This window comes from Telopea speciosissima, chromosome 2 (assembly GCF_018873765.1).
Source record: "Telopea speciosissima isolate NSW1024214 ecotype Mountain lineage chromosome 2, Tspe_v1, whole genome shotgun sequence".
NCBI lineage: Eukaryota > Viridiplantae > Streptophyta > Magnoliopsida > Proteales > Proteaceae > Telopea > Telopea speciosissima.
The window spans coordinates 81,101,663-81,112,627 of record NC_057917.1 but is presented as its reverse complement, the minus strand read 5'-3'; the positions used below and the strand labels follow the sequence as shown (position 1 = coordinate 81,112,627).

The following is a 10,965-nucleotide window of genomic DNA, read 5'->3' as shown; positions in this document are numbered from 1 at the left end:
CAGTCTGGTTTAAACCGAAAATGAACATATGTCGATATAGGTATTGATTCAAAGGTCACAACCCTCAACATCGCATCCACACGTCTAATAAGAGATAAGGACACTTTTTAGAGAATCCCAAGCCCAAAAAGTTACAGAAATACCCCTAAATACCCCAAAACACCTTCTATAGAAGCAGCATTGAAATATAAAGTTCCATGAGATGGTTTTGTTGACTTTGATGTTGATAGTAAAATGGGCAGAATCATCAATTTCATAGCCCTTCTGGGTGTGGTAATGGCTAAGTATGGTTTATGTGGGTCTACCTGGGCATCTTTCTTTGGAAGTATTGATTTGCAAATCAATGCTTTGAAAATTGACAGAGAGTATTGATTCACAAACCTATTAACATAGTTGTCAAGGCGTTGCCTAGGCTTCTCCTAGGTGATGCCTAGGCGTCCAAGCGCCTTGACAGTTATGGTCACCTTGTGTGCAGGCCCCCTTCAACGCCTTGGGTCGCCTAGACGCTATGACAACTATGTCTATTAATGCTTTGAAAGAGAAATTTCAAATACCGCACAAAATAATTTTTCGTTCGCAAACCTTGGAGGAGACTTCGGGAGTTTTTTGGCTTACTATTTGGAACAGAACCCTTCTAGCAGTCCAGTGAGATAGCCCTCTTCTGCATTCTCTATAAATCTTGTCACTGTAATAAAGAGTTATGTTTTGAAAGCTTTGCCTTGGTGAAGGCCTCATGTGCTACTAAACAAATTAGCTGGCGAGCCATCCACCAAAGTAGAGTAGTTGGCCTTTGAGGAACAACTTGACATCCACTTATCACATGATTTTTGAACACAAGCCATGTTACTGCAGTGCCTGCTTTATATAGACTTCAAACACTTACTACCTATTATCCTTAGTAAAACCACTTAAATGTCCTTGATTTATACTGTAGCTTTTAAAGTTTGTTCTATTGAATGAATCAGTTATTAGGGCTTGGTTTACCTGACAAACCTGATGAATTTGGTATTCTGAGAAGGATATTTCAGGGTTCATCTTTGTAACTTGCTGTTGATATCCATACTTAATACTCTTTTTTCTTGATACAATTTTGTGATTACCTATTTGTCGGTACGAATAAAGAAAGAAGAAAGTAAAGGATGTAGGCTGGTTACTGAACTGTAGGTTGTGGAGTGGTGTAATATGATCAGATGGGAGAAACCGGAACAAGAGTGGGCTATTCACTGGTATGGACACAGGATATTTGGACTGTTTAACAATATATTTGGAAAAAAGAAAATGAAAAAAAGACTTGATGATGTGAATAAACAGAGTTGATGAGATTAAGAATGCTTGGAGAGTGGGACAAGGTTGGGCTAAGTAGATCAGATACCACCCTCAGTTGGGACAAGTTTTTTTTTCTTGGAAATCTTTCAGCAGCTAGAAAGGAACGCCATGGCTAACTGTAAAATTGTTGATGTTTTAGAGTGGGCAAAAGAGATGTCACCCCACCACTCCTATGGAAATGCAAGCCTAGAATGTATCTCCCCTGATCGAAAGGAAGGGGGCTGACTTGGAATAGAAGTTACCAGAATGCCTTTCATTCCTATCTATTTCACCAATCAAGCGGGAACAGTAATGAAAAGGCAAAATTAAATGATTTGTCCTCAATTTGTGGGACCCAAAACTTACTTCCATAGGCCAAATATGTCTGGTTGGTGGCTCATTTTAACCAATCAGGGTTAGAACAATAGAGACCCTAAATTATTTTTTTAAAATTTTTTTTATGGAAGCTCTTGCAGTTGTTCACTATCTTAGATTCAGTTTTAGTTCCATAAGCAGTCCCTTCAATTGGATTTTTTTTTAAATTTTTTTACAGCACAAGAACAAGGTGCAGACCAAAAATGACGGGGAGAAGTGAGAAAAGATATCAATGGCAACTTTGAAACAGAATTCACATAGTCAACTTCATTTAGTTGGGATATTGCTTTGTTAAGTTGAGTTGAGTTAGTTCTTATTCTATAGCAAGAATGCTTTTCAGATGCAAAATGAGAGGGAGGATGACAAGGATACAATAAAAAATAGGGATGGCAGAGGAATTGGTTGACTTAATGTTTGGGACTCGCCAAGGATTCCCCTCCCTCCCCAAGTACTAACGTAGGGACTTTTATCAAGGTGTAGGCTACATACTAGATGCTAATAGCAAATGAGTATATTTGTTCAAGCTTGAGGGGTGGGGCTGCCAATTTGTGAGATTATTCTTCAAATGGGTAGTCTAAATACTAGATTGTGCACTAATAGTAAATGAGTATTTTTGTTCAAGGGTGGGCTGGGAAATTTGTAAGATTATTCTTCAAAAGGCATATGATCACCTGTAATATAGATGCTAGAGTGAATAGGCATTGGTGAGAAATGGAATTGTATGGAGGGATTCATTTCCTGAGATAGCTTGGCGTCTATGGTGGTCTCTATAGCATTGTTTATTTGCTTTAAAGGCCAAACTGTTTTTTTTTCAGCCTTGAACAATTGGTAAAAAAAACCACCGATCCTCCATGAGAATCATTGATACAGCCGATTTCATCGAATAATGAGGGAATCTACTCTTACCACCCTCTTTATCGTTTTGGTGAATTCCTGTAACAAGATGCTAAAATTGGAGAAGGGGGGGGGGGGAATAAGATCAGCTAACAGTGTAGGCATATTATCTAGCTAAAGCTGGGGGGTTGAACAGGTGCTTTTTCGTTCTTGGGTCCTTTCTGAATATATCTTGTTATATGCATGCATGTCTCTATGGCCTGGTTTCCATGTTTCTGTTGTACTCCATATCTGTGTAGCCTTTGTTCCTTTGGCCTGGTTCCATGTGTCTGTTGTACTCTGTATCTGTGTAGCCTTTGCTCCTTTTTAATAAAATCATGGTTTATCAAAATAGAGAGAAGCTTATGACTGAAAACCTAATTGCTTCATAATGTTACTCCATATATCTACATCCAACCTTTATGATGCCTCACGCCATTTCTGGGGATCTGAACTTGTCATCAAAATGGCATTTCATATCTTCCACAAATGAAAATGAAAATAGAAAATGGCAATAAATTCCACAATAGTTCTGGTCTGGGGCCAAAAGCCTTCTTCAATTTCCAACTTTGAAACAAATATGTGACAGAACTAAGCATCCGATGGAGTAACTCCCTTCCACCCCCCCCCCCCCCCCCAAAAAAAAAGAAAGAAAGGAAAAAGGCACAACGGGCTCCAAAATCCTGTTGAGGAGGGGATTTGGTTATGGCAGACATCAGTTCAGGTTTGTCCCGTTGGGACTAATCATGGGGGGCTCGGCACCTCATGAAGGAGGCCCATCATTTTGCTTCTTAGCCTGAATATCTTCTTCTGGTGTATCCCATGATGTGACAGCTCTCCTGAAGATGGATGGACCAATACTGGGTGCTTTGTTGGGGGGTGGGGGTGGTTGTACTTGTTCTTGTTCCCCCCCCCCCCCCCCCAATTTGGTGTCTAGGAGAGGGCCTTGATATATTTCGTAATGATCATAGTTCAATTTTCTTCATTCTGCCCTGTTTATTGCAGTTCTTGCTTTTGTTATGTGTAGGCCTGTCTGTCTGTTATATTCCCTCCTACCCTTCCCTTTTCCTCAATAAAACTACTATTCAATAAAAAGAAAGAAAAGATAATTTGATTTCCCTTTTTATGACTCAAAAATAAAAAGGTGTACTCAGTGCATGAGGCTCCCGCCACTGCGGGGTATGGGGAGGGTCATAACATACGCAGCCTTACCCCTGCTTCGCAGAGAGGCTGTTTTTATGAATAAAATATAAATAAAAAAATGAATTGCCTTGTTATTCAATAAACCAGAAAGAAATTGTGTGGTCATACTGTATCATGTTTTAATTATGAAGTTGGAACCTTTCAACTTTTGCATCCTATGTTTGTAACCATAAACGCGTGTCATTATGGTACATTCCATGGTCTTGCTCATCATCTGAGACTCTGACTAGTGTGGTGGCATCGTACCTAATGCTTTCTTGTGGTTAAAGCTTAGTTTTAATGGCTCAGTGGCAGTCTAAATGGCACTTCTATTGTCATGATATTGGGATGCCTTTTCTCGGGGTGGGGTACTGCAGATGCCATGGAAGTTTAATGATCATTTCTATACATTAATTTCAGTAATTCATAATTTCTATGCATTTTATAGTAGTTCAATCTTGATTTCACATTTCAGTAGAGGAAAGACACCAATGGGGTTCAATCCCAGGTCTTGGGAATTTCATTCATTAGCGTTTCTATTATGTTCAATTTGTGGAATATTCCTTGAACTCATTCTTTAAACTTGTTTCTGCTATTGCAGATGAAGATGAAGTTTAGCACCTCCGTGGCATGAGTTTGCTGAACATTTCAGTTGCATATGTGTGGAACCTCTAAACTGTTCATCCTTCTGGGTTAAGAGATGGTTACTTCGCTTTATCTTATCTGTTGGCTTGCTGTTTGTAATTTTGTTCATTTTTCCCCCTGTACTGAATTAGCTCAAGCCTTGTGCAAGACTCTGCAATGCCTTTGAAATGCTAGATGGAGAAAAAATAAAGTTAAATCAGAAAATACGAATGCAATGGTTTGACCGAATCAACTACTCTTTAATTGCATTCTTCAAAAAAATACCCATTTCAAGTGAATGCTATGTTGAATCAAATTTCTAACAGTTTGAATTAACACGAGGGAAGTACCAGGGCATGGGCTTGTGGAACCACAGCTGGTAGATGCAGCAACCTGCACCAGCAGGAGGTAGACCTTTTTGCCTGGATCAAACAGGGCCAGAAACAAGGCTAAATGTGCCTTGCAAGTGGTTTGGACCTCATTTTTGGGTGTTCTATGAGTCTTTTTGTTTTTTCAATCCTAACAATAGTTGGAGTGAGAGAATCAGTGTCTTAGTCATATAAGGGTTTCTAAAGTTGTAATTAGTCTTTAATTAGGGGTTGTTCTATGCTGTTTTAAGTCTTTTATTAGATAATTAGGTAGTCTGTTTGATTGTATTATTATTAATATTATTACTTAGAATTCAGGATCAGACCTCCAACCTGATCCATTGCACTTTGTTACAGATCAGAGAGATGTGATTTCACCAGCAGTTGGAAAGATATATTCTGTATTGGTCAGTTGACCAAATTTTCATTCCCATCCAACATTTTGATTTGACCTAAGATTCTCCCATTGTTATCCTGTTCTGAACTTTGACCCTGAGTTTGCTTTTTCGACCTAGATTGGAGTCTGATGAACTTGATTGCCAGAGAAATTTTCAAGCTTGTTAGTGAAGTATGGGTTCCTGGGTTCCTCTCATTCTCTCCCTTTATCCTTATCACGGTTCATGTTTATTGTATAAATTGTAGAAGCAAGAACAATTGTTACATTACAAGATAAGGGTGGTGCGCAAGTATTGGAGTGCAACAGCAAGTGGATGGTAATATAAAGTTGCAGGGACAAAAACTGAAACAATGAAAATGGAAAGCTCCATTGGAGATGACTTCTGCGATGTATAGAAAGCACTTTTGATTTTCCAATATCCAATCTCATCTATAATGCTCATGGGGTTGTAATCTTCTTCCCATATTGCACCTTACTAGAGTTAGATATGTGACTGAGGAGGTCAGACACTTGCCGAGATGATGGTCTCTCTGCCGGAGTGGTTCTTGTGCACTTCAGTGCAACATCAAGCACTTGGAACACAGCACATTCTTCATTGGGTAAGAGTGGTTTCAACAATGGATCAATTAATTCCTCTCGGGCAGGTCCGGGCAAGTCAATATGTGATTCAACCCACCTCACCATGTCCATGTCTACTCCGAAGCTTGCATCAGTGGGCATTCGCCCGCTCACAATCTCCATTAACACAATACCCATACTATACACATCACTCTTCTCCGTCGCCATAAATGAGTATGCATACTCTGAAACATCAAGGAAAGAAAATCAGTATCAGTAACTCTAATACCCCTAAAAACCAAAGTAGCCTAAATTGATCTAACAATAAGTAGTTTCCCCAATCGATGATGATGAGTGATTAAACATTTGATATGCACTATAGATTCTGTAACACCCAAAAAATATTGATGTGATAATTGTGACCATTCAATTCAATCAACTAAATATTTAGAATGATCAAAACAGTTTTCTCAGATGGACTGATTGGTTTTAAATACTTTTGAAGAAAAAGAATGTACAAACAGCTGTTAGAGTAATACCTGGAGCTATGTAGCCGTAAGAGCCAGCAAACCATGAATTTGACTCGGTGTTTGACGAGTCATGGTTGTCGATAAGTGCCTTTGCTAGCCCAAAATCGCCCAAATGTGCTTCCATGTTGGAATCAAGTAGCACATTGCTCGACTTAATGTCTCTGTGAATGATTCGTGGCACACAATCATGGTGGAGATATTCCATCCCTTGTGCTAGCCCCTCGGCTATCTTCAATCGTACTTCCCAATCAAAGGTACTCTTATTCTTCCCACTGAGAAGTGGCTTGTGCAACCAATCCCACACACTTCCATTCTCCATATACTCATATATCAATAGATTCATTCCTGTTCCTATGTTGCTGCAACAACCCATCAGCTTCACTAGATGCCTGTGCCTTATCCTGCCAAGCGTCCGAATCTCCCTTGCAAAGCTCTTAACTAATAGGAGATCATCTTTTCTCAATATTTTCTTGACTGCAATTACCTCCCCATTGGGTAAATCTGCTTTGTATATCTTCCCTGATCCGCCCGATCCAATCATGTACTCATCGCTTAGATTGTTGGTTACTTTCATGATTTCTTCCCATTTGAATTCTCGCCTTGGGGTGCCACCTTGGAAGAGTAGCCGCCGGTGTGGTAGGGAGGAACTGGAAGAGTAAGCACAGTTCACTTCACGAGCTCTTCTGAGATATTGGTGGTGGTTTTTCATCAGATGCACAAACCCCAGTATTAGTAGAACAATAGCAACTGCAGTCGAGGCAGCTGTGATTGCCACCACCAAGAATGTTCTGGGGGCAGTGTGATGCCCACTGGATTCTGAGTTCTCACATGGATGAAGAGGGCTTCCACACAGTCCAAGGTTCCCAGCAAAGGTTTCTACTGGCCAATGTGAGAATTGCTTGTCCAATTGGCCATTGAGACTGTTGTAAGAAAGGTCAAGCTTGACCAGACTGCTCATTTCACCAATTTGGTGAGGGACTTTCCCAACAAGCTCATTGTGAGATAGATCAAGCACTTCAAGTTTAGACAATGTCCCAATGGAAGGTGGGATGCCACCAGTAAAATTGTTGTGGCTGAGATCCAACATGCTCTGCAGATTTTGGAGTTCTGCAAGCTCAATTGGTATTCCGCCTTCGAAGTTGTTCCATGAAAGCCGGAGCTCATAGACTTTGCTCAAATTGCCAATGGCAGGAGGGATAGGCCCGGAAAATCGGTTGTGGCTGAGGTCGAGGACATTGAGGGATGCAAGATCTCCAATTTCAGGGGGAATGGTTCCATTTAGTGAATTATCATCAAGAGAAAGTACTAAGAGATTGGAGCAATTGAACAGTTGTCGAGGGAGAGGGCCTGCAAATGAATTCGAGGACAGCTTTAGCTCACCCAACTGAGGGAAGCTTCCCAGCCACATCGGGATTGCTCCAGTGAGAAGGTTGTTGTTCAGATCAATATGAGTGAGTTTATTGCAAAGTGCGAGTTCTACAGGAATCACTCCAATGAGTAAATTGCCAGAAAGATCTAGGAGTGAGAGCTCCCGGATTTCTCCCAAGGTCGAAGGAATTTTACCGGTAAATCGGTTGCTGCCCAATCGAAGCCTTTCAAGAGCAGGCGAATAGCCCAACTGGGTAGGAATTTCATGGTCGAAAGAATTGTTGGTGAGGTCAAAAGAAAGAAGAGAATGTGAACTACACAAAACAGCAATGCTACCATTCAATCTATTATTAGAGAGGTTGACTCTCGTCAGGTTGGAAATATTCACTAGTTCCTCTGGAAGACTACCTTCAAGAGAGTTGTTGTAAAGCATGAACAACTCCAAGGACTCAAGGAATCTAAATGTTGCAGGGATGCCACCAACAAGACGATTATCTGCCAAATCTAGAACAGTTAGTTGTCCACAGTTGCCCAAGGTGGAGGGAATTTCACTAGTGAGACCATTCTGTCTCATATCAAGAAAATTTAACTCCTTTAGCCTTCCAATGGTGATCGGAATGCTCCCTGTGAACTGATTTCCATAAAAATCAATCATCTGCAAGCTCGAACAGTTACCTATCTCCAAAGGGATCTCCCCAGATAGCTGATTCTCATAAAGATAAAGGATTTCGAGCTTCCCGAGCTTCCCAATCTCCGGTGGCAGACCACCATGCAAGTTATTGTGGTACAGAGCTAGAGTTTGAAGATTGCTGAGGTTTCCAATCAATGGAGGAATCGAGCCCACCAAGCTGTTGTTGTGCAGCAAAAGATTAGAAAGATTCAGAAGCACAAACAGTTCGTTTGGTATTGACCCTTCAAGATTATTGTCAGAAAGATCCAAACTTTCCAACGACCTGCAATCCCTGAACCCAGATGGAATCGTTCCGTTGAACCCATTACCAGAGAGAACCAAAAATTGCAAACTGGTTGTGTTGGAACAGATTTTTCCCGAAAGAGGACCAGTAAGGTCGTTCATTGAGAGCACCATGTAAACAAGCTGACCCAAGTCGCCAAATTCTTCTGGAATTCCTCCGGTGAGCTTGTTCATGGACAAATCGAGATTCTGCAGAGCACCCAACTTGGACAGAGACACGGGAATTGGACCGTCAAGCCGATTCCCCATAAAATTGAGATAAACGAGTTGACTCAACTCACCTAGCTCGGCTGGAATTTCGCCTGAGAGAGTATTGTTAACGAGGTTGAGAATCTGGAGGTTGCTAAGCAGACCCAATTCGACCGGTATTGGCCCCGAAAGATTGTTGCCAGCGGCGGTGAAGACGAGGAGGACCGAGCAGTTCCCAAGTTCAGCTGGAATCGGTCCTTCAAGTTGGTTCTGTTGCAAAATCAAGTTTTCGAGTTGTCCGAGTCGTCCGAGATCTGGAGGAATCTGACCACTGAGGTTACAAGAGGCCAAGCCAAGAGTGACCAAGTTGGAGAGATCACCGAAAGAGCTTGGAATGGGGCCTGTGAGACCGTTGTCACCTATCCGTAGGACTTGGAGACTAGTGAGTGAGCCGAGTTGTGGTGGGATCGGTCCAGTGAGTTGGTTCGAGAAGAGAAACAAAGAGACAAGCGATGTGAGATTAGAGAGGTGAGGTGGGATGGGGCCTGTGAGTAGGTTGGAGGAGAGGTCGAGGTGGAGCAGGTAGGGCAAGTGACCGAGTGATGGTGAGATTGACCCGGCGAGTGACGAGTCGGACAGGTTGAGACCAATCACTTCAGACGAGCCATCACAGGAAACTCCTCTCCAAGTACAGAAATCTGGGTTCTTTGCAGACCATCCTTCCAACACATTTAATGGGTCTTCAACGAACGATTCCTTCACTTTCAAAAGCAGTCTTAGACTCTTAGACTCAGCTGGAGACTCAAAACCCATTAACAGAAACAGAACAAGAACAGATAAAATTGCCATCCTTATCCTCATCTCTGCAGAAACTGAAGAATGTCTCTCAATCTCAACGTCTTTCTATACCCATCACAGCGCTCAGAGGCAGAGAGAGTTCATGAAAAGTGATTTAATGAATAAAGCTTCTTCTTTCTAACTGTAAACCCATTGCTTCAATTCCACCATGTTACTCTGTTACCACCGCTTATAGCTACCACTGCATGAATGGATTGAACTGCAAAATTGAATTCCTTCGTCTCTTGGGTTGCAGACAAATTATATGCTTGGAAGGTTTAATGTCTCGTTTGGCGAGAAAACGCGTGGTTTTGGGCTGTCCAGTGCAATGTGGTAATTGGTAATCTATGGTTCTTGAACACTACGCCGGCTTAATGTGTAGTTTTGACTTGGTATTTGCAGAAGCTTTTAATGGGGGGTTTGAAGAAACGATAAGCGTGAGATAGAGACATGGGAACTGTCAGTATAATCTATAAAAGCTCTGTAATGTCATTAATGACGACCGAACAACTCTTCTCCAAATTGAAATAAGATAGAGAAGAGATTTGAATGAAACAGATACACAATGATACAGTGGTTGGAAGACCCATAAAGAGAACAAGGCAAGAACTGTGTTGGTTTTTACTCTTTTTAGTGGTTTCTGATCAGAAGAAGAAATGGAATCTAGAAAGGGAGAGGTTGAATTCCTCCTATTTATTTTTGTTTCTTTATGATGATGATTCTCTGTAGTTTTTTTACAAAGTCAAACAGAGTCCCCACTTATAAGTGTGTCATGGGGCTACGTATAAAACCAAGACTAGTTCTTCTCATTTCATGAAAACTAAACTAATAAAAATACTCTTTGATTCTTATGGGGTTGAGCCACCAAACATAGATGTCCTTTTGCTTCTCTCTATTCTTTCTTTTAAGTGGTTGTTTGTAACTAATATCTCCAAGGCTAAAGTTGTTTATGTTTTTGTGTGTGTTTGAAACAAAACCCACTCAACATGGTTAAGTATATGGATGGGATAAGAACCAAGGGTTTCATATGATTTAACAAATCACACTAATAATAGGGGTTAGGAACCAACAAGATTCCTATTAATCCAACCTGGTTCGTGCATTTTCCAATCAAATCTAGTTTAATACGCGCTGTGTTTCTTTTCTTCGTTCTCTTTTCACCTTCCATGCTAATTACGTGGGATAATCTTCAACATGACTTCAATTAGGATTGGGTACTTAAATTCTTTATTACTATAACTTAGATTGGGAACTTAGCTGTATTAGGTAAAGGGTGTTAAAATGTTCTTTGGAGAGTTAGAATTCACTTATTATTTTTCTATTTCCACCACACTAAACTAATTAAAGAAAGAAAGAAAGAAAGAAAACATAATTACAATAAGGGAA

The 10,965-nt window shown here is 40.8% G+C and overlaps 1 protein-coding gene across 1 annotated transcript; it reads right to left on the bottom strand.

The window, feature by feature from the left end:
• Positions 1-5,416: 5,416 nt before the first annotated feature.
• LOC122652245 (LRR receptor-like serine/threonine-protein kinase GSO1) lies at positions 5,417-9,918 on the bottom strand. The gene is made up of 2 exons (XM_043845931.1): positions 6,222-9,918; positions 5,417-5,927 (listed from the first exon to the last, which is right to left on the bottom strand). The coding sequence occupies exons 1-2, from the start codon at positions 9,601-9,603 to the stop codon at positions 5,563-5,565; spliced, it is 3,747 nt and encodes a 1,248-aa protein (XP_043701866.1). The 5' UTR covers positions 9,604-9,918; the 3' UTR covers positions 5,417-5,562.
• Between the last annotated feature and the right edge of the window lie 1,047 nt (positions 9,919-10,965).

Coding starts and splice junctions, on each gene's coding strand:
- LOC122652245 (XM_043845931.1), bottom strand. CDS start 9,603: ATGAGGATAAGGATGGCAATTTTATCTGTTCTTGTTCTGTTTCTGTTA. Junction 5,928..6,221: donor TTACGGCTACATAGCTCCAG/GTATTACTCTAA, acceptor TTGATGTTTCAG/AGTATGCATACTCATTTATG.